General features: G+C 45.5%; 1 protein-coding gene across 6 annotated transcripts in view; it reads right to left on the reverse strand.

The window, feature by feature from the left end:
- Nucleotides 1-23,798, reverse strand: part of SGSM2 (small G protein signaling modulator 2) — a 110,231-nt gene that overhangs the window by 43,661 nt on the left and 42,772 nt on the right. For all 6 annotated transcript variants that reach the window (XM_090025242.1, XM_090025237.1, XM_090025241.1 and 3 more), the window contains exon 3: nucleotides 2,262-2,424. In XM_090025242.1, coding sequence (XP_089881368.1) covers nucleotides 2,262-2,424 — 163 coding nt within the window. The remainder of the gene's footprint in view (nucleotides 1-2,261; nucleotides 2,425-23,798) is intronic.

Consider the following 23,798-nt stretch of genomic DNA (forward strand, 5'->3'; position numbering starts at 1 on the left):
TCCTTTTTAACTGTCTTTGATGTTCCGCTAATCAAGTTAAACTTTCTTACTGCAATTTTCCTATCTGCTAGCTGCTCCTGTCTCCTCCTATTTTACAGCCCTGGAGCCTTTTGGCTGTTTTCAAAATCAAGATCTACCTATGAAGACCAGAAGCTAGGAGCAGCTAGGGTTTCAGCTTTAGTCAAGCAATAAAAGGAAGATGAGTCAACTAAAGATTAGGTTCTGCCCCTGCTCTATGCAGCCATAATTGTGGAAAATTGTTTTTAAAAAAGAAGAAAAAAAGATGCACATTATATGCTGGGGTGTGTTGCATGCAAGAAAATGTGTTAATAAGTACCAATAATGCCACGTCAAGACAATGTGTACATACATGACTCTTGCTGACATCAGTGGGACTTAGGCACTGTCCCTGAATAAGGACAATTTCCTGAATCTGGACTTCAGGCATAGTAATAGGAGGGCCAATTTGTTTGATTTTATACAGTCAGTGAACTGGATTCATACCCAAGGGTATTTATTAACAGACTGCCTTTGCAGCCAGTACTTTATACAGCCCTACTGCTGTCCTTTCTGCTTATTTTTATCCAGAGAGAAATCACAAAATTCAAGTCTCAGCTGCTGTTCTGGTGTGGCCAGAGTTGTGGCCTGAGAGCTTTTCCAGCCTTTAACTGAAGGGGCATGAGCTTGAAATTTTAACAAAAGCACCTACCTTGCAAATATTTAACTGGGACAAAATTAATGGGACCAGGCAGGCTGTTGAACTAAGTGAACAGGCAGCAAATGAACAAACATGACTGAAAAGGGGAAGGGTTTATTAAGAATACAAAGGAGGAAGAGTTTGATAATTAAAAAAAGGCAAGTGTTAGAGAAAAAAGGAAGAGGAGCTGGGATAATTGCTAACATAAAAATATACATTAGTGATTCAGAACCATCAAGTCAGGCCTGCTGGGAGCCTAAGGGCTTTAGTCAGTGATTCATCTTGTTAAATCAAGAGACCTACAGTCCTTAGGAGATGCAAAAAATCTCTTCAGACCTGACCGCCTCACCAGGCGCAGGGCTCCACCATCCCCTGAGAAGGCCCTTTCTTTTCGCTACTGTCTTCATAACCCCAGGGCCTGGACCCTGCAGAATCCTATGTCCAGGCTTTCCTCCATACACTGGTTGGCTCTTTTGGTTGCAGCTGCTCACAGCAGATACAACCACACATGTCCATAAAGACTCGGGCTTCAGTCTGTAGGTCTCAAGGAGATTCCTCTTTCAGCCCATGCTTAACTAGTGAGGTTTTCCCATGCTCCTCCTGACTTATCTTTGACTCTTCCCCGCTACTGTCCATCATGTTCATTGGTCAGTCTAATTTTCAGTCCAGACATGATCCTAGAATGAGCTCCATGCAAGCAGACACCTCTGCTGACATGACACTGGCAGGGAAGTCATGGCAGGACTGTAACCATAGACCTTAAGTACCAATGGGGATGTACCAGCTTCCCCAGGGTGTCCAGACAAGGTGTAGCACAATGCTCCCTCCTCCCAGGTATGATGCATTGCACCAGTTCTCCCTCCATCCTTTCCCTAAGATCTTAATCCTACCAGTTTTCCCACCAGGAATAGAGTCATCAGAGCAGAGGGGAGGGAAAAATAGTCAAGAAAGACTGGATTTCTAAGATCAAGAAAAAACCCCCCGTAGAATACAAAGGAAGTGAAAGAAAACCAAGATAGAACAGGAGCTTTCTTCACCTTTTAAAAATATTTTCTACAGTACCTCCACGTCACTCCCACCCAATACTGGTTTGGCAACAGACAAGGTCAGGCTCTTGTGCTAAGTGTCTGTTCTTTTTGTTATCTGTTCCTCCCTCACCAATCTGTCACATCCTGTCCCAACACCTAGACTGAGTCTCCTTGGGCAGGGCAGGGCAGGGCAGTGCTAGGCTTCTTGTCCTTTGTTTCTATAGCGCTTGGTACAAAGTGGGCAGCGTGGTATTTGCCTGGGATCCCTATGGTACTTCTGCAACAGACACAATGAACAGAAACAAGCACAAACTCCATTCTCAGCCTCTACCCCTCTACCCCAAACTCATTAAAAACTCTCAAAAAAAAAAATAAAAAATGCCTGGACTTTTTCTCCATAGTTTTGTAACCAGCTCAGAGTAGCTGAAATTTCAAAAGAATCTCACCAAGATATGCCTTATTTTCCAAACAGCTCAACCTTCATGCTATCTGCTCAGCGCATCGCCCTCATGCTACTGCCAGCCCTGTGGCCTTACCTGCTTTCCACCTGCTGCTGCAGCTCCTGGACCTTCTTGCAGATGTCTCCAGCTATCGCATAGGTCTTGCCAACTTTGGTGAAGAGGGCAGCCACCTTATCAGTCCGTAGGAAGCCGGCAGCTCTCCGTTTGAGCATGTGCAGAAGACATGCTTCTACCACACCTGGAAAAAGGAGTAAGACATTATGAGCGCTTTGCTCCTCCAAGTCTGTTTTTCCTGACAGAGAGAGAGAAGAATGTTACTGACCCTAACCACATAACAGAGAGGGAGGGTGGGACCTGGACTCTGATGTGGACTCACTGTATCACATGCCCATTGATGCACCAGGGATAATAATAGTATCTAATGCTGGGGTATAATGAGGTCTGCTAATTGCACTGATGTTTGAAATTAAGACCCGTGCAACCACGTTCTGCAGGAAACAGTAGAAACAGTGTGCCCTGACACACTACAGATCATTTCAGTTCTTTAAATGGAAGCTAAAGGATCTCACTGAAAGCAGACACCACCACTATCAGCACACATCACAGTGTGAGGAAATCCTTGACGCTGCTCCTATTGAAGTCCCCAGCAAAACTCCCCTTAACTGCTGAGCAGATCAGTGCCTTATGTGCATGGAACACAGCTCTTACTGGTGACCATTCATGCCCAGTGATCTTAGGGACAAGTGATGTCCTGAGTAACCAAGTACTTCTCCCAGTCTGGACAGATCAGGTCACTGCAATATGGAAGACTACTAGGGCTCCCCTTTCCCTAGTCTGTGGCTGTTACACGTGCTGATACTGCCACAACATTTCATCCCACTTTTATGCAGAACACAACTCGCCAGGCTGGGTCTCTGCCTAACAGTCACAAGCCCAGGCTCAGACTTGGACAAATTTCCTAGTTCATCATGTTCAACATCCCTATATATACACACCACAGTCGGTGGTAGGGAATCAATCGCTGTGCAAAATCTCACTGAGGGACTCCGCATGCTCCTATCGCCACAGTCGCTTGATTTGTTGAAGCAAGGTAGGACAAACCACCCATTTATCCTCTTGTACTTATCGACCCACTAAACAACCCAACCAAAACAGAAAGCACGGCACTGTCCAAGTGCCACTCTCCCCCTGCGGAGAGGAGAAAAGAACAGACCACACACAACACGTATTGGGCATGTTGCTTACTGTGCTGCTGAAAGGTGCTCAGATCTCTGGGTCGTATAAAAACATGGGGACAACAGAACAGATGTGACGTAGCTCAAGAGAGCACTGGGCTGGCTTTAAAGATCCAGTTCCCTGCTTCTTCTAAAGGCACATCCTGTCCCTAAACATGCACAACTGGCAGCAGTGCTGCCACAGCACTTACCCCCACAGAGCACTTTTTAATGAGCTGCCCTGCTTTATTGATGACTAATACAATGCTTAAAGGAAAATTAAATGGGGGGAAGGGAAGGAAGAGGAAGAGAGTAAGTGTCAAAGCCAGAAGGGCTACATCGTTTTTGGAAGAGATGTAACCAGAGGTGTCTGGATCCAGCTGGGTCAGTTAGAGCAGGAGAATTCTGGGGAAAAGACATGTCTTTCTACAGTTTTTACAGGCTTCATTGAGGGTGTGGGCTGGTTTGGTTGTGGTTTTTGAGGGGAGATGTTGTACATCAGACACAGCAACTGGATGGCAGATGCAAATCTACATCACTAGACAGTGGAAAAATACCATCTTTCCTTACCTCTCCGGGCTTGGAAAGCATGGGCTTTGTTCAACTCTCCTCAAAATCTGCAAGGAGAAACTTCCATTTTGGGGGTACCTGAGCCACTCTTACATGACTTTTTGTGAGCACAGAGAATCCAAGCTTCTGGATAAGCAATGCAAGAATTTGGTTCCACGCAGGTCCATGGCAGGAGGGAGAAAAAGATGGAAGTACTTGGTTCACCAAAGTGAGGCAGCACTTACTGTAGACTGTGCAGACAGTTAGCAGCGCAAAAATACATTCTGGTCAGCTCTGCTGTGCAGCCCGGGTTTGGCAATTTCTCAACTGTGAAAGAATGGGGCATCTCCTGAGATGACCGCCTGCTTGTGGCACCCCCAAAAGCCATCGCTCCCAGTCATTTCTCCCACAGGGGTTGGAATGTAACAACGATGACACTTAAACTATCATGGTTGCCCTCTGAGTTGCCCCATCACTGGGATGAATGGAGAAGTTCACTGGGCCATTGCTTTGGGCGCTCTTATGACCCACCTCTGCAACAGGTGCCCTCAACTCAGAAAAAGGAACTGTTCCCCCCATAACTTCAGATCACATAAGACAATCTTTGACCATTAGGAATTAGGATGAAAACTTAATCTTATCATATCTATATACAACAGAGTGTCTTGCACTACCCTCCAACACAGCATCTGGTGCAGGCTGCTGTCAGACTAGTGGGATAGCTGGACTACAGGTTTAATTCAGTCCAGCAGTTCCTATGTTTCCTTGCTTTAAGATCCTCAAACATCTTTCATCGCCGGTTCAGACCTGAGAAGTTTTGGGGGAGACGATGCACCTGCAGAGACATCCTGGTTGGAGGAGGGAGGGGTCTGAGGCCTTGCTAAGGTTACACCAGGGAGTTAGCTTCTCAGTAGATCTGCCCTCAGCCTTTTCATATAAGCTAATGCAGGCAGGGAATAACAGGAAAAAAGTGCCCACATCAGTGGTTAAATGTAGGGTGCAGGTGACTCATCCAGTCGGTGCTGTCCATAAATAGTAGAAATGGAGGACAACATCGCCCACTCACAGACGAGGCAAGACCCCAACCTCCGCAGCGTGCCTTCCCTCTCTTGTACACAGAAACACACCCCTCTCGAGTTGGGCTTCCAGCCTCTGAGCAACATTTTCCTGTGTTTTCTGACTGCAACTAACCACAGCTGTCCTGTTAACATTGCCACATGACATTTTCATCACAAGAAACATGCTGCAGTCCATCTGCTCTAATATGCATTAGCATTTGGCAGCTAAAAGTGAAGAAAACCACATGTAGATAGAAGTTGGAGAAATGTGGTGATTTTATGCCTACCCAGATCTCTCAAATCACAGACTACGGGTATTGCCCCTGAACCATCCTTCTCCTTCTACCACAGCCACTGTTTGATGTGCAGACTACTCTCACAAAGGGTCATTTTTTCCTCCTGATAATTTCTGGGTCACATACACATACTGCCCAGCACCCTCGGAGTTTGCCTTCTAGATCTCTCTCCAGTTTCTCCAACATTATCCCCAAGGGCCAGTTTCTGGTTTGCAATTATTTTAAGCAAAACAATTTGGCCAAAACCCAACTGCCACTTTTATTGCCACTGGGAAAGCCTGTTTTGGAAACGTGCACCATATCCAATGGGTTTCCAATGCAATGTGCTATTTAAAAAGATGGTATTGCAGGCTGCATGACGGATCAGCAAGGACTCTCATGTATAAGGCCCTTCATCAAACCCAGCTTCCACTCCAGTCAACAGAAAGATCCTTCGCTTCATTAGGAGGTATATCAGACTCCTTGAACCTTTGAAGATTTTGCTTCTGAAGCCTCTGAGCCATGGATTTTGCTTCTGAAGCCTCTGGCGCCAGATTTGTTCTTTCCTTTCCCAGCCTCCTTGTAATTGAGGGTGACGTGATGGTGGACTTTGCATTACAATTGGTCAGTTTACTTTCCTAACCCTGCTTTTTATTTTTTTTACCTCGTAGATGGTGGGTGAAGCAATATCCCCTTTTCCATATGGCAGATCGGGGTCCCGACTGAGAACACAGCCTGTGCATCATAGTCAGAGTCTTCAGCACAAGGAGCCGTGAAAACTGGTTACACAGGTGGGGAGCAGGGAGAAAGCTGCGTATTTTTCAGATGCTGAACTCCACTCAGCCACAAACCCCAGGCAAGCCCTAAGGGAAGCTCAGGCAAGTAGGTAGTGCAGTATTTTGTTAGCTGAGGGCACTGCTGCTGGCACTTGCATTGTACCATGAACACCCTCTGTGACTGGCACAAGGATTTCTTTCAAGCTGAACTAGGGAGGGTAAAATACATTGTCAGCTTGCTGGCAGGCAGAACCCAAATAGTACCTTCTTTCACTGAGTGTCCTTCCTCCCCGTCTGAGGTATCATCATAGTCTGCTTGGTTTCATTTCACCAGCCACCAACCTCCCAAAGGCAAAAACTCACTTAGCAACGCACTCTTCTTCTCCGGGCCCGTAACCTGTAATTCAGGCAGCATTTAGCCCAATTCTGTGACCAGGTCTCAAAGTTATTTAGGCAGCACCTTCTGGGAGCTATGGAGGGAACAAGGGAACAACAGGACCCATCTATATTCAATAGCCTCCAGAAAAGATCCTCTTTCTATTCAGCGTAAGAGTCTTGTTGCTCTGTGCTGCTGGGCATTAGAAGACCCACCTGCTAAATGAATGAAGAGGAGGTGAAGCATGTGTGTGAGTCACTGATAACTCCACACCTCCCTTCTCTTCATACAGCTGGGGGAAAAAAGCAAGCAAACTGTGAATGGTTTCACACGTACCTGTGCCTCTATGTATAATCAACGTACATTGTTCTAACGCCTGCTCAAAATTCAGAATCATTTGCTCGTAAGGGTCGAAAAAGAATAGCACAAGGAAAAGAAATGTATTTGGAACGTGCTGCATTAAAACACCACCAGCATCTTCTAAAGACTTTCACTGCAAAAACGTATGTTCTTAAATGACATGCTGTATCACTCCAGTAAAAAAACAGTTTTCCCTTCAAGTAGCTAATCAATTCTGATTCAATCAACAGGTTAAGAACATACCTTTCTCATAGCAGACAAAGCCAAAACAACTCTGTACCTCAGTTTTCTCCCTGAAAAGTGGGAAAGATGCTTCCCGTCTCCTACCCTGTACAGTCTTGTCTGTTTTGGGGTTGGGAACCGAGAGCCCTGGAAAGCTCACAGCCTCTTACTACTTGCCTGTACCCCCAACCCAGGGGGTCCTCATCTCACTTTGTAATCAAGAATACATAGAAAACACTTCCTTGGGCTGCCTCATCTGAGGATACTTGTTTAAATCAAAAGAATCAGAATTCGTGGTAGAGGTGATAACTTTTATTAGACCACCTAGATTTTTGCAAAAAAAGTCTTCGTTTAAATCAAGGCTGTTGGGTGAGCGTGAAGTTTACCCTACCTCTGCATGGGTCCCCCAGGCCAGGTCAGCTTCATGAACACTCAGGTTATAGGGACACTGCAGAAAAAGAGCTCATGTACATAAAAACTGCAAGCACAAATCTTGCCCACATGGATAGCCTGAACCCACCAATGTTCATGGCAGCTCCTTGCAGAAGCACCACATCCTGATGCACTCTCCACCCTTCTTCAACCATCAAAGGCACGGGGCGTTTTGATTTTCCATGAAAGCAGTTTATGATTCAAATTAGCTGCCTAACCAGAGACTCCTGAGACAATGCAGTCCATGCCCATCCTGGGCTTAAAATAAGCCAAAAGACTACAGCAGTTATGATGCAAGGAACTAGACAGATAAAACAGCAATTCATCCATTTGGTTTCCAACCACATCTCCCCACAAAAGGAACTGCTGGGGTTTGAATGGCACTTTGATGCTGTTTTAGCTATCTGATGAGGATATTGTTAGTGTAAAGTGGTATTCAGAAGTCAATGCCAATTACTCTTCCTGGTTGAAAGAGGCGAGTTGCTGCAATTCACCCAGTTCTATTAATGCACAGTTAGTTGCCACTTACCGCTCCTCGGTCTGACAACAGCTCCCAAGGGCAGATCTCAACATCAAATGTTAAATCAAGCAGCAACAATAGCAAATGTAGAGGGTTCTTCTTGCTGTTTACATGGCAGTGGTGTTTGCAGGGTGCAGGCAGGATCAAGCCCCTATGTGCTGAGCACTGCAGATGTGCAGGAAGACATAGGGCTTGCTCAAAAGAGCTCCCTTTCCCCTCCTCTCCCCCATCAGCTTGTGTCTATGTGAGGCATAGCATTATTCCATTTTACGGGCAGGGAAATGAGAAGTGAACTGACTTGCCCATGACGCAGTCTGAGGAAGAGCCAGGAAATGAGCCCAGCTCTCTCCTTGGTGCCAGTCCAATGCCTGAGCCCATACTCCTCTCTCCCGGGAAGGCAGTAAAGAGACCTTCTTGACCTGTCTGGTCTTTTCCTCACAGTTCCCCTGAAGGACGAATGTGCTGAGGAAGAAATGCAAAGACCAGAGTTTGTAGGGGGCGAGATGCATTCTGGCAAATGCAAACCCTACAGAAAACAACTGGGCTGCTCTGTTAGCTGTATCAGACAGGGCATGGGCTGAGCAAAACTGAGTGGAAAGCTAGGCTGGGCAGCTTGGAGGCTTCAGCTGCTGGCCAGGAGAGAGTCACTTTACCTTTTCAATCTGGGGATAAACTCATGCCCCTTGTCCTTTGTAAGGCAGCCAGGGGCTGACATGCTTCCCTCACCTGAGCCCCAACCCACCGCACCCCAATTGCTAAATCACTTGAGCTGGTCAGCAGCACCAGAACCTGGAATAGAGCCCAGACCTCCTGACTCCCTTAGAGCTCACTATGCCCTGCCTGTGCCACCAGCAGCTGGAGAGAGGGCAAGACCCAGTTGTGTAGTAGCATCTGTATTTGGGTAGAGCCAGGAGGAGCCCCAGCCACAGAGCAAGACCGTGCTGCACAAGGTGCTGACTCCAAGAGAAGTTGCGCATAAAGAATCGGCACGGACCTGGATGCAAGGACCTCAGGAGAGGTCTGCTGCAAAGAGAAAGCCCCAGCAGCGGGCTGGAGTTCCCAGCTGTGGCAATGGACACAGATGCTGCACCAATGCCTTGGTGGACCCAGGCAAAATGGAAATGCTGAGTGACAGCTGGCTTCCAAGAGCAGATTACCAGGATTTAGTAAGGTCCAGGTTTGCAGCCTACACAAGGCCTGGATTTGGCACCCCAAAGACTTCCCCAGAAGCTTGGTGCAAAGAAGCTGTTCATCAGCAACAAGATTAGCCTACAATTCGCCCCCTTGCCAACCCCAAGAGACTAATCATTTCTGTTGCCACGTTTGTCTTCCAAAGTCACAGAACAAGAGATGAAACCAAACCACTGGACACGCGGGGACCCAGCTCCAGCACTCTGCAGAATGAATACCAAAGGGTGTCAGGATGGGAATCACTTGCAGGAAGGAGGTTCAACATCGCTCCTCTGCATACATATGATGCCTACGGTGGGGTGCAAGAGTACTTGGGAAACAGGCTCAGAGGCCCCCAAGGAGACCCTGGGTCTAGAGTGCCTGACATCCTACTCCCAGTACCAGGCTACTGGCTAACAGCTCATGATTCATAAGACAGCAACCATTCTGCTCCCAGCCATATGGTGCTCCCGAGTACGTGTCATGGTGGATGCCAAAAGGCAGACCAAAGCACAATCCTGAGCCCCTGGCCCAAACCATACAGCAATCCACTTTGCTCAACACCATCTCTAATATGGGACAAGCTGCGACTGCTTTCCTGACTTGTAATCTTAGAGCACGCCCAGAGCTGACAGCAGCTCTGCAGGCAAGGCTGTCTGTGCTCAGAGAAAAAGCTACTGTGCCTGCAAATGCAGAACAGCAGCGGGGTGGGACGGCTCTTGGGGCTTCCTGGGGGCAAGCTGAGCAGAAGAGCTGCGACAGGGGCAGGGAAGCACAGAGATGTGCCACACATCACAGCTGCGGAGCCTGGCAACAAAGACGACTTGCTCAGGAGCAACTTTGGCTCTGCCATCTGCGTGTCAGAAAAAGAGCACATCTGATGCTTAGAGTAACACAGGCATAATTGGCTTTAAACCCCTAATGAAGGGACTTGTCTTTAAAAAGAGCCAGAGAGAGGCACACTGCTGTTGCTTAGGAACCTTTTGTTTCATTCTGTTTTTATAAAACAATATAACATTAATGAAACAAATCCAGGCGAAGGGCGCAGCAGCCACTGCTTTAATTATTAATAAACCTTGTAGGGCAATTTCCACGCCAACTGTCCCTAAAGCCCCGATGTATAATTATTCCATTGTGACATTTCTCATCAGAAGAGCTTGCCACATGTAACCAAATGCACTACATAAAAAGCATGTTTGAAGGAGAAAGGCATTTGATTTAGCCGTTGCAATGCCAGGGCTTGGAAGTATCTGCCAGATCTCAACAGCAAAAAGGGCAGCGTGGAGGCTAAGGCTCTGGACTGGGACTCACAAGATGGGGATTTGGCTTCTAGTACCTGCATGACTTTTGGCAAATCACTTAACTCCTCTGTTCACCATTTAAATAATGAAGCCAGCAATACTTCCCTTCACCTCCCTGTGGTCAGTTTTAGGGCTTATATCATTGCACAGATTTATTCTGGAATAGCTAACATGCTTCAAATTCACACCACCCCTTAATCAAATTGCTACTCAAGTACAGAGTATTATCTATTTAGATTGCAAGTTCTGCAGGGAAGGGGCTGCCTCTCAGTACATGGAAGCATTCCCAGTCTGGCTGCATGGGCAATGACAGATGTAAAGTACTTGATTAGAGTCAAACTGCCATGTCCCACCCCCCTTGCAACTACATGGAGCTTCACAGCACATTAGTTAAACAGGTCAGCAGCAGCCCTGAAAGAGATTCAAAACCACTTTTTGTGTGGCCAGAGGGGAGGCAGATGCATGAATCTCACTGCATCTTGTCAACAGTGCAAATGTGTCTTTGCCCGCCCACAGAAAATAGTTTCTCTCTCAACCACACAGAGTCAAACAGGACATTTAAAATGGATTTAATGAGCATGCAAAAAGGCCACTTGATGCTGGACAGCAAAAGGCTAGAATCTTTAAAAAGATAAGGCCGTGACTTTGCTGTGACTTAAGTACTTTTACTGGGCCCATACAGTGGTATTTTTGATCCACCAGAAAAAGGTAGAATGAAAATCAATGGCTGGGAGTAGAAACCAGCCAAATTCAAATTAGAAATGAGCCATATTTAAAAAAAACAAACAAACACTGAAGGCGATTAATTGACATGGGAAAGTGGCAAATTATCCACCTTCATCTCCTGGCATCTTCAAGACTGAAGATTAGCTTTAGCTATGTGCTTGTTACTGGCCTTAACATTCAGGTAACCAGGTAAAACTTTTTGGCCTGTGGTACATAGGACTAAAGTAGCTAACAAAACTTTTGTTTTAGAAGTGTATGCGAGGAACCTTTCATTCTTCACTAGAAGGCAACCATTTCTAAGATGGACCATGTTTAACAGTGTCTTGCATTACAGCAGTTTACCAGGTCAGGATGTCATAGGATGTAGAGAGAACAGCCCATGTTGACCATTTCTCCCTCTAAACATAATTAACAGATTTCATGCTGCTCAAGGGGTTATTTGCTACAGATTTCCACTACAAGTTGGAAACCTTGGCCTTGCCATTACTAAGTTTTGCTGGCATAGCTGTCAGTTAGGACAGTGAGGAGATCAAACCCAAATAGCCAACATGGCTGTGCCAGAAAAGCCCCAAGCATGGGTACTGCTTTACCCTGGCATTCAGGAAGGCCTGGAGTAATTTTGGTAGCTGCTGCCCCATAGAGCAGACTAATCCTGACAAAGGCTATCAACAGAAGAAAGTGTGTCAAGCTGCTACGTGCAACAAGGAGAGCTTACAGCAACTCCATATGGGTGTAAGGGTGGGAGAAGTACTGAACTAAGGCACGTGTGCTCTTGCTAGGTTTAGGGCAGATGGGACGCCAGCTCCAGTTTCATTTTAATTCTCCTGCCTTTCCATGGAGTTTCAAAATGAGGGTAAAACTAAGGCAAACTGTCTTGCTGATCCTGGCTGCAACTCTGTGATACAATGGAGCGCTAGACAGTTTCTTCTGCAGATGGAGTTGTGCCAAGGCACAGTCCAGAGCCCGAGTCTGAGCCTCACTGCAAAATTTAATGGAGAATTGCATCTGAGCCTTACAACTGTCCCCATTCAAAATCCATCCCCAACCAAGCTCGGCTATTTGCGAGTCAAGCCAAGAAATTTGTAAAAACCTTTTGGCAAAGCTGGTTTGATTTTTTCCAGTTGGAACCAAGGGCCCCAACCCTGAGAAGCTGTTACTGAGCTGGATCCCAGGGATCTGGGAACTGGTCTCTATCATAAAAGTTAGTAGGTGGCTTCTTGTGACACACTCTCCTTCTGACAAAACCTAAGTTACTTCCAAATTTAATAGAGCCACATGGTTATGAAAATACTTCAATTACGGTCTGATTTTTTCCCCAAGAATCTAATGTAATCCCAAATTACATTAGATTCCCCACAGGCTCATGTGCTTTGAATGTTCAGTGTCAAGTTTATTGGTGTGCTCTGTTACTGGTTAAGGAAATTTCCATTTTAAGGCAGGTCAACCAAAAAGCCTAACAACTGGCTCTAAGATACTATCGGACTCAACCTGAAGCCTGCTGAAGTCAATAGGAGGCTTTGCACTGATTTCAATGGGCCTTGAATGAAGGCCCTTACAGAATACCTAGGCTTTCTCCAAAGTTGGATCTGTTCTATACAGTATCTTTTTATAGAGAAAAAAGAGGATGGGCCAGCTGGGGCTGTGAGAGCCCTGTGTGAGAGTCCCTGTATGATCTTGGACAAGATCCTCGTCTCTCTGTGCCTCTGTTTATCATTGATTCAATGGGGATAACAGCACTTCCCTTCACAAGAGCGCTGTATGGATAAACACATTTGTGATTACAAGGTTCTCAGCTGTTCCACTAAGTGGTTCCCAAAGACCTTTCTGACACCAACACCAAGGATTTTTCTCCCTCATTTTTAATGAGCGATCAAGACTCCTATAACAGATGCAACTGAGCTAAAAAATAAAAGCTCATGCTGGCCAACGGAAAAACACTGCAAATGCTGCCCCCACTACCCAACAGAAGAGCCACTCCCCCACTCATGCATGAAAGCCCTGAAGAATGCTGTTAGGCAGTCTATGCTCGTTTTCTCCAGTTAAAACAAAGCCTTATTTTCCAAGATTGGCATCATTTGTTGGCTGGTATTTGTATTTCCATAGGCTCTCGTAGGCAAGTTCTTGGCATACATACTCCGATTGGAGGGAATGGGTGGCGAGGGATGGAACAAACTCATTTACTTTGGACGTAATGTACCCTTCTATTCTTCTGCTGGCCGGTGTCAGCAAGGACGAGAAACATTGACTGAACAACTGAAAGGACATGGCTTTCACGCTTAGGCTTTCGGCTCATCCCATTAAGCTTTAACCATCTGTACCAGCCACTTCTTGCTCATTTATAAGCAACAACAACATACATCAAACCCACACCAAACAAACAAGGCAGAGATAGCTTTGAGTATCCTTGGCAGAGTAGGGCTGAAATGAAGCTCCAGCCTCAGCATTACGGAGGGCTCAGTTACGTGAGATCTGAATGAACAAAGACACTTGGTTAGAAAGGGAACTAAGCCCTAAAGAACCAACCACCCCCCACTTTGGTGATCATCACTGATGTACAGATGGCAGAGATGGAGGCCCAGACCACAGCAAAGTAAAAAAGATTAAAAAAAAAGCTGTGTTGCATTCACTGATGCTTACAAGTAGGGAGCAGCACTGTGCATGCATTGGATCCTGGAAGCCATAAAAAAGAGGATCCCCTGAATAAGCATTTCAGTAGAGTGGTAACCGTCACTTCCTCCTGCAGTATCACTAGGCACAGCTGGGGACACCCCTACACACACTACTGGGACTGGAAGCTCATCTCCATTGACTGTACACACCGCACATTGCACAACAGGGGCCTGATGCTGATTATGGTGATGCCTGGAGACACCAAGCAATGAAACAACCAGACAGATGCAAAACCCATCCCAAAAGGGCACAGCCCTCCAGAGTGCTCAGAGTGGAGGAGCAGTACTATGACAGGGACAGGCCAACACCATTAATGAAACCATTAGGTTCAGTCAGACCTGGGACTTCCCAAGCACAAGGAGATGCTGAAGGGCTCCCTGCTCCATTCCCTTTTTCGCACCACTCCGCTGACAGCAGCTGTCTGAGAAATCATTAGCTCCACTCAATTTTGAGGAACATCCCCTGCAGTATTTAACCGGCTGCAGAGAGCATTATTGATCTGTAGCCCAAATCATCATTTCCCCAGTAAGCTTAGAAAAATGTCACATTTTTATGATTTAAATCCAGTGAGATCTTTCAGGGCTGGAGGAGCAGCTCTGGCTGCCGCCGCTTTTGCTTTTATTGAAAGCTTGACGTGGTTTCACGGACTGTTGACTAAGACAGCTCTGGAGACTGGGCCAGAAGGGTGTGAGGCAAGAGAAGAGGAACCACATAACGGTTATTTATGGGATTCATTTAGCAGATGGGTTTTTCTTTAGACATGAAAAACTGCTGCAGCTAAATACCTTGTTTTCATGGAAACTGTGCATAGGGAATAAGATTCATAAGGCTGAAGTGCAGAAAATAAAACGGGAGTGAAAGAGGGGGAAGATAAAAGGCTAGCAATTAGCCGCACAGAATCTCCAGATGTTGCCGCCTTACCTAGCTACACTACAGGCAGGCACATGGCAGAGCAGTCTTGCCTCTGGTGCGTGGTGCCTGGACTAACTGGGAAGAACAGCAGCTGCAGTGACTCTCTTCTGGGTGTTGGCTGGAGCCGCATGGTGCTATACCTGCAAAACCCTTCTGGATGCTGAAGCAGGGGCCGCCTCTGGAGGGGGGTGTGCTTCACTGGGTCCTCCACCTCTGTGCAAGCTTCCAGTAACCTAAAAAAAGCAGAACTGCAGCAGTACTGATAACTGCTGTAGGTTACGAAGCAGGGAGACAAAAGTGTGCGTGTGATCCGCAGTCTGTGAATACAATGAGAAAGACTGTACAGATGCCTCCCATTTTTGGAAGAGAAGAATCACAGGCCTAGCTTTGGTCTTCAACATGTCCAAACCCACATCTTCCACTCCCTGTTGCTTCCTTCCATGGGCAAGGAGTATGAATAGCACAGATCCAATTGCCAACGTAAGTACATAAACCTATGGAATTGAAGAGTTCGTAGATCATCCAAACAGATGGAGCTCCCTTTCGACAAAAGGCATGAATAAATTGGTGCAGAGAATGAACGGGAGAGTGCAGCAGGACTGCAATACGACAAGTCCAATTAAAGCTCTTCTCCATAATTACCACCCAGAGCTAAAGCTTATAGGCAAATCTGATTGAGTCTAATACAGTCCATGTTTTATAACTGTGTATCTCTCTGCTTTTGATGGATGCAGCCATTATCTGTGCTGATGTACTATTTCATTAACATCATTTAGGATGTGTTTATGTATTGTTTCAGCAAAAGCCTGTGGAGGTCTAAGAAATGGGACTTTAATTGCAAGCCCTATATATTTACTGCATTTTTACTGTTAGTTATAGGGGTTTTCTTCATCCTACCACAGCATCTGCACCACAACCGAGATATTAAGATTTCCTCTCTTAATAAAGAGAGCTAAAGGTACCATACTTCCTCTGCAACATTTAATTCGGCCAGTCAGATGAATAATCAAGATGCCAATGTTAAATCAGCTGGGAAAACAAATGCATTTTACATTTAATTTTGTTTTCATTTCAGCTGCTAAAGGAAGATCTTTAAAACTACTACACTTCTATTAGTTTGCTAAGCATTAGTCCAGAAATCCATGTATGAGGCACAGAGGAAACTGCCATGGCAATAGGTGCTATAAGAACGCTCTGTTAGGTAAAGAAGCCCCATCCAAGACCTGGGCTTCATTGCGCTGCACAGGCTCAGAGCAAGATTTCCAGAGTTGTCAGGTTCCTCAGGCGTAAAACAAGTGGCAGGTTTTTAAGAGGGCTCAGGGCCCTGCCTTCCACGGATGTGAAGCACTTCTCAAAACCCAGAGCTTCTAAGATGCCATCCAAGCCAGTTCCCATGGTGCCCAAGGGAAGGGAGCTGCTGCAGCCACTCTAACGTGCCATCAACAAGGGAAACTTAGCAACTGGAAGAGAATTTGGTTTTTGAATAGGTGTAAAAGCAAAAGTAGCAGCTACTAACATCAAGAGTCTAAAATCACAGCATGTCACAATGTTCATGTGATCTTTGCAGCAGTCCCATATAGTGTATCCCAGAGGCTGAGGCAACTTCATTCTGCTAGTTCCAAGCAACAGGACCACACTGAACGCCATGTCTTGCGAGCCCTGCATTAGCTGCAAATTTAACACTCCTAGGGTTAGTTACAAAAAGCTCCCTGAAACTAGCTTAATTGCAAAAACAGAGAGGTCTTTATCTGTTGACATGCAAAAGAAGAGAAAAGGCCCATTCCTTACGTAAAGCAACTGCAGCACATTCAGCGAGGTGCGTGGAAATGGGTTTACCCCACTTGGGGAAACAACAGAAGACGGGATACAGGTCAGCATCTTTCAGTTCCCATTTGTCTGCAAGGGGGTTTTCCTGTTCTGAGCAGAGAATGTTATTGAAATCATATTCAGAAAACACCTTCCCACAGGTGAGAACCAGAGTGCTGCGAGATCTAATCTGGCAAGACAAGTACTGTGTTGTTACTAGACTAAGCCAAATGTTTTCTGGTATTCTTGGTTTGAATCTACTGGGAACGTCAACACGCTGAACCATTTAACTGGTTTTGTCCGAGCAATTCAGCTACCGGCAGGACAGTTCTCCAATGTAGACGCAACCTAGCTGTGAATTCCTGCCCCTGGGTCACTGTCCTGTAGAAAGCAGGGGCTAGAACCACTATGGACTTTAATGAAAGCAGCTGCCAAGCCCAGAAAAATTGAACACAGCAAAACAAAGGAAGCAGTGCTAGGTCCTTACCTATGACTAGCCAATCTCCATCAACTTACCTAGGAGCCTAGGTTTTATTAGCTCCCTGACTACTATTTTTTTAAAGGATCAGCTACAGCAGGGGTGGTCATCCTGCAGCATATGTGCCACAAGTTGCCAGGGCACCCTGCGCAGGGGCACGCAGCCGACTGGGGAGGGGGAAGGCAGCACAGGAGCAGATAAGGCAGGAAGCAGATTGGAAAGGGAGCACTGGGTTGGGGGCAGAAAGCAGAGTAGATTGGCAGAGGAAGACAACTGAAGTGGCACTCAGAGAGGGTGCGGGGTTAACGTGTGGCACACCTGCCACAAAGGCTGGCCTGCACAGATATACAGAACTAATTGCTAAGGTTATGGTACCGTCCAAGCTAAGCTCCTCACCCTGTCTTGGGCCTGTTACTGAAGTCACAAAGTCCTGTGTATACTTCATTTGTGTCGCGATGCTGGGCAAGACAGGCAGCAAAGACACCTTCCCAATTAGTGTCCATTTCTCCAGTTCGTTCTACTAAATACTGCTTTTCATAAGCAATTAATGCATCCTCGCAGTTAAGACTCACAGCCCTGCTCCCACGTCGAGCCCACAGTTCACTACAGAACCGTAACATTCTCTCCCCGGACTGGAGAGCACATGTCTAGGGCTCCCGAGTACTGCTACAATATAAATGATAAAGAAGAAATAAAAAGGCCTAAGAAAGAGTAAAGAACAGGAAGAGAGCAGGGGGAAAACCAAGGAGGGCTTTTTGTGGCACGTAGAAAGTTTCCTCTGTACAACATTAAATGAGAATTTGATCACGGGGAAAGGGAACCTAAAAGCATTTCCCAACCTTGTAGAAACACGAGAACTCCCTTTTCTGAACACTGCTTCCCGGGCATGCCAGGGGGGCTTGGAGGCGTTTTCCAAAGGTGGAGGAGTGCAAGTTTAATATGTTCATCTCTACTGCCAACTTTTCATCACAGCACACTACCTGCCTTGCACTTGGAGAGTGAGGAAGACAAATGCAAAGATTTGAGTATTTTCCACTTTGCAACCATCTTGCTGAGCAATGAGAATATTTATACCACCGTCTAAAATCCATTCTGGCTAATGGTCCACCCTATCCCAGACCTTCCAGGGAACTGGCAGAAAGCAAACTGGCAAGGTGGTTCAGCATGTTAACAGTTATGATTACACAAGCGCTTCAGCAAACAGGCTGTTTTGGCTCTGGCCTCTGTACCAGCGGCTGTCAGATTGCTGCTGCTCCCAGTGTGCTAAACGGGATTTAAGTAGATTTGGACCACCAGACAGGCACAGCCGCTCCAGCTGTGCTCACAGGAGCAATGGCAGGTATGGTACCTTGGGCTGACCAGAGAAGAATCAACAGGACTGTTCCAATACAGCTTAGTTGTCTGAAAGGCTCACCAGCAAGGAAGCGGCTGTTAGTGAGGAAAAAAAGGAAGAAAAAGACAGTATGGAAAAGGAAAGGGAAAAAAATATGGCATCAAATATCTTGTCTTAAACTCACAGAATTCTGATAAAAATGCTAGGATTTTTTATCCTGGTTTCCTGCTTGATGGGCCTTTGTGCAACTACTAGAATCCTGCTGGCCTGAGAACAGCAAATGATGGGGAGAATAACAACAGGTTATCATTAGCTTGCACTTGGCACACAGGCCTCGAAACAAAAGGACATTGTGGGCTATTTATCTCTCCCTGCAGAGATTTTGCATTTAAAAGGTACATGATAATCATCACAGAAAATCCCCCCATGTGTGAAATGTATCCTGTTATTTTATGATTTTGGCCAATAAAAAACCTCTACCCCACAGTTCCTGATTCATCTCTGTCAGCTCTTTTTGAAAGGCCAGAGAAGCCAATGCCTCCACTGAAATCAGTCGAGTTTTATGCATCTCATGTTGGAGTAACACAGTGGTGGATCTAGCCCTTACTTTTATTCCATCCAAAGTAAATCCTTTTATTAGACCTTTAGAAAACTCAGCATCAATAAGAAACAATGAAACAGCCTTGTCACCTAACACAGACCCTCGTACTATATTCGCATTAAGGGCATGACTTTCTGCAGAAAGCAGTAATTTAATGATCCGAATACTTCGCACTTTAAGAGGTGCCTTTCACCCGAGACTCTACAAAGTGTTTTGCAGACATTAATTAGGCCTCCTGGCACCCCAGGGAGGTAGACAAGTATTATTACAGCCCTTTTACACACAGACAAGCCAGATCCAACACCTGCCCTCTGTCATGCTTTGCTCCCCTGAGCCCCTCACATTAGAAAACATACAGCAGAGGAAACGCTGAGCTACAAAAGCCACGATGGCACATCAGACAACTACATGGACTTCAGGACACGTGCATGCCACTGAAATATTGCTGAAGGCTTGTACTGAGAGCAGGCTTGGCCTGCCCCTGCCTACCAGTGCCCACACCAGTTCAGGCAACAGCACACAAGGGAGCATTATCTCTGGCCAACTTTGATCCCCCACTCCAACCCAGGTGCCCAAATATACCTGGATCAATTTGGGGAGTCTTTGGTACAAGCAGCACTTGCCATCATGCCTCCAGAGCCATGTGGCAAGACACTAACCCTCCTGCAACACTTCTGCTACTTCATTCCTCCCTGCAGAGCAAAAGAGAATTTATAGCACTCTACAGCATGAGCAAACAAGATAGATCAGACTTGGGGGGAGAAAGGCATGGGGGAGCTAAAGCAGCATGCCTAAGTCTATGCTGTAATTCAGTGACACAGCCAGGGATAGCAGCCAAGTCTTCCAGAGGCCCAGCCAGGGCCCATACCACCAGCTTCTACTCCCAACCCTGCAAGCGTGTTGCTGGACAATAACCATAATCACAGACAAGCCCATGGCCCCTCTGAGATTTGCCCTCATCCCAGCAATTGAAGGCCTGCCATGCCAGTGCTGTGCTCACCCACCCATAGAGAAGCAGAGTTTGTCTAATTCTCAAAGTCAGGGTAATCAGAAGAGCAAATCAAACCTGGAAACTAAGAGTCCCTCAAAAAGTTCACTGCAGATGCTGAGTTTGTGAAAGCATCTTTCTCTTTCTGGTACTTCTTTGGCCCCTGTTACCATAGTGTCCCATCATGGCAAACCTGCGAAGCAGGTAAGTGCTATGATCTGCATTTTGCGCGGGGGGGGGGGGGGATGGTGCATAGGGATGCTAAGTAACATGGCCAAGTCCATGCAGTATGTCTGTGTCAGAGCCAGCAATTGAACCCAAGACTCCCCAATCCCAGTTCTAATAGCCGATTCCACAAAGAGGAATGTTTTGCTAGTTCAGGGAGAACCTAGCAGCTAGAACAGCCTACCACTTTAGCATTTAGTCATAGAAGCTGGGTTTTATTTTGGCTTTGAAGTCCCCAGGTTTGATTCCTGCTGATGAACAACATATTTGGAGGAAGTGGAGAAGAAGAAATGCCATGGTTCATTCAAGAACAAAACTGTTTCCAGTCCTGAATCCTGGGGTCCAATTCTGCTCACATCTTAATCATCCTTTCTCTTTACTGTGGCCATTTCATGGAACCCACAGTGAACTGGTTATTCTGAGACTGATTCTGGATAACAACATTCGCATCTGTCATTTGGAAGCTGCCTCTGAAGCCTGTTGCATGATAATTAACACTTAAGCAGGAGTACAGTGCATGAGATGGAAATGATCTTGTTAATGTATTCAACCTGCCGGCATGTGGCCACCAAACAGAGCCCAGAGACGACTGCTGCTAAGCAATACAAATGCATTATTATGAAGTAATTGGCCACTTGGAAAAGCTTGATAAAGAAGCCAAACTCTAGCATGAAAACAAAACAGAGAGGGGAAGGGACTGCAGCTCTTGATGGACCTGCACTGGCTCCACTGACCACTGTTGCCAGATAATGGAGCAAGGCAATGGATTTAAGGGTACTTCATGGTTGGGACCACACGGGGAAGCAGAGGAACCTGGGGATGACTTCTCATATTTCCTTGGGGAGGTAGCACTGCTTATAGTGAGGCAGTGGCTATCTTGGGGCAGTTTGTGCACCATCAAGAATCCTGTTGCCCTGGGATGTTTTGCAGGCTCCTAGGCATCATCACAACACACACAAAGAGCATGAATCTGCTGCCTTAACTGGCCAGCTGTGTGGTCAGTGTATGCAGGAGTGCTTCTCAGGCTGAATTTGCACATTATGCCATGACACTGACATTTTTAAAAGGCCCCTGAAGGAATCAGGGACCCCAAAACCCACTAAGCTGAGTACCTAACTCCCTTAAACTCTTTAGTTCTACAGTTGAGAAGTCCCAAGCATATGACCTCCCTCTTCTTCAAATGTTAGGGATATTTCAATTAAAAACTATTAAGGGTAAATCTAAAATGATGGCTGTTTCTTCAGATACATCAGTCTCATGTACTTTGATGACCTGAGGCTAAAGTAGAAACTATTGGGAAAGTATTCCTTTAAAAAAGGACAAAAAGTATGAAAGCATGGCTCACTTCATGTCCAAAGCCTGTTGTTCTATTCAGTTAAAAAGCTCCAGTTTTGCACGCTACAGTAGTGAGAGAAGGGTTTTCCATTTTGAATAAAAAACGGAAGGTACAGTTCTACCAACAACACCTCCATAGGAAATCCATCACTCATTACTGAGATGTGAGAGGGTTGCACCAGCTTTGTATTACATAAATACCTGCTTCTTTCTAAGTGTCATGATCTCTGACACTTGGCTCTGGGTCCAAATCTGTGTGAAAGTAAATCAGATGTTGCAGAGACACCATCCATCCTCCAAAATGCTTTACTTTGTTTTCAGAACAAGGGAACAACAGAGTTGCTCTCATGACTGTGATGAACCCCGCCCTTTCATGACGAACCCATAGGGTGATTTTAAGTGAGCATTCATAAGTGTGGAGGTTGGAAAGCCAAGATTAAAATAATAATAATACAAGGTTTTGCTAGACAATAGCTATTTATATCAGTCTTCAACTGTAGTGTCAGTTCCCTGTCCTTAGGCTTAGAAAGAAAAGAATAGTGACCTCTATTCAATTTTCAGCAGGCCGTAGGACTAACAGTGCCATTTACAAATCTCTAGGCACAGTCATTTAACAGACAGATGCACACGTGTACTTCCCCCCCACCCCCAATTCATAAGGGCCTAGTTTTCAGATGTTGAAGCTGAATGCTTTCAACATCAGTTGAACCTGATGCAAGCCACAGGTGTTCAGAAGGTGCAAAGTAACCAAAAGTAAAAGCCTTCTGTGCTGTTTGGTGACCTTGATTTAAAGTTTGCGAACACATTTTCAACTGGAAAAAACAGAAAGGGGCTAGCTAGGCACAGCCCATTATTTTTCAATGTGTCATTTTAAATAGATCAAACAAAAAGGAAGTTTTTGTGTTGCCAGCTCAGGTCATCTTAACATGCATCTTGCAATACTTGGGACATTTTTCCTGGCAGCATCAGCATCTTCTCATATAACAAAGCAGAAGTTTCACTTTTTACTTACAGAAAAAACAAAGTTTCTATCCCTCATGGCTGAAAATTTGAACACTGAAAAATAAAAACCTAGAAGACAATTCAATTTTTTTTTTAATTTAATGAATTTTAAAGTCAATCTTATGATTTTCAGGAAGGACTGACTCATGATTTTTGAATGCCTGTAGTTGGCAATGCTGAAGTTTGGTGACTCTGATAATTCTTACAATTTAGGGTCCCCAAAGGAGGAAAACCAGAACACAAGCTTCAGAATCATACAGTCATAAGTTCCTAATTAGATCTTCTCTTTCAAATGTAATTAACTTTGTGCAAAAGGGGAAAAAAAAATCTGCTGGGAAGATAAGTCAGCATGAAATCAATGCATAAAAACAGCCCCACAGCTAAAACATAATATTTTAGCAGTTAACCCTTATGTATGTTAGCACACTGGGGTCCTGCCTATCAACAGCACAAACCATTTCACTCCAATGGAGTAACCGAGATTCCTCAAATGACTAGTGAATTTTGATACACCTTAAAGGGGCCTGATTTTCAGAAGGTGAGGACTTGACACATCACGAAAAAAAAAAAAAATCAAGCTGCTTTTGAACAGCTCAGACTGGGCACTCAAATCCTCACTGCCCCACATTTGCATTTTCACTGACCTGCGTTCTTGCATACGGGGTCCTGGCTTCAATCCCATCCAGGAAGAGCTAAAAAAACCAAGCAAACTGTGGACCCTCCCTCTGCCTGAAAAAGAGTATACGTGAAAGCTTGCAAAGAATTTTTTCCAACTATATGTATTTTAGTTGGTCTTATAAAAGGTATCAGATTTACCCAAAGAGCCTTGCCTGCCTAGGCATTGTAATGGCTTTTGAGGGGCCATGCTACAACAGGACAGTGCGAAGAAGCGAGAGTGAGGGTTCCATTGCCTGCTTTCATAAAGATATGCTTCAGGACCTTGGTCAGATTAAGTTTGCCCCTGATCCAGCAAAAGCTTATACCTATGGTTAAAATTTAAAGCATGAGCTGTCACAGACTGAAGACCTACGTGTCCTCACAAAAACTAGACCTATAAATTGCTTTGTTCTTATTTTCCATCAATAAAATGGGCTGAACCCTCACAGAGGTATAGCAAAGCTTAATTAAGGCTTGGAAATAACTTTTGCGACATACGATAAAAAGGGCAACTTCTATTAACAAGTGTGCTTTATTGATCAGCTACAATCACACAGTGGACCAGAGTGCTTCTGAAGCACCGACCACAGGCACTGTAACAAGATGAGGGAATCTTGCCATCTGTT

This window comes from Crocodylus siamensis, chromosome 13, assembly GCF_052110815.1.
Source record: "Crocodylus siamensis isolate JL-2025a chromosome 13, ASM5211081v1, whole genome shotgun sequence".
NCBI lineage: Eukaryota > Metazoa > Chordata > Crocodylia > Crocodylidae > Crocodylus > Crocodylus siamensis.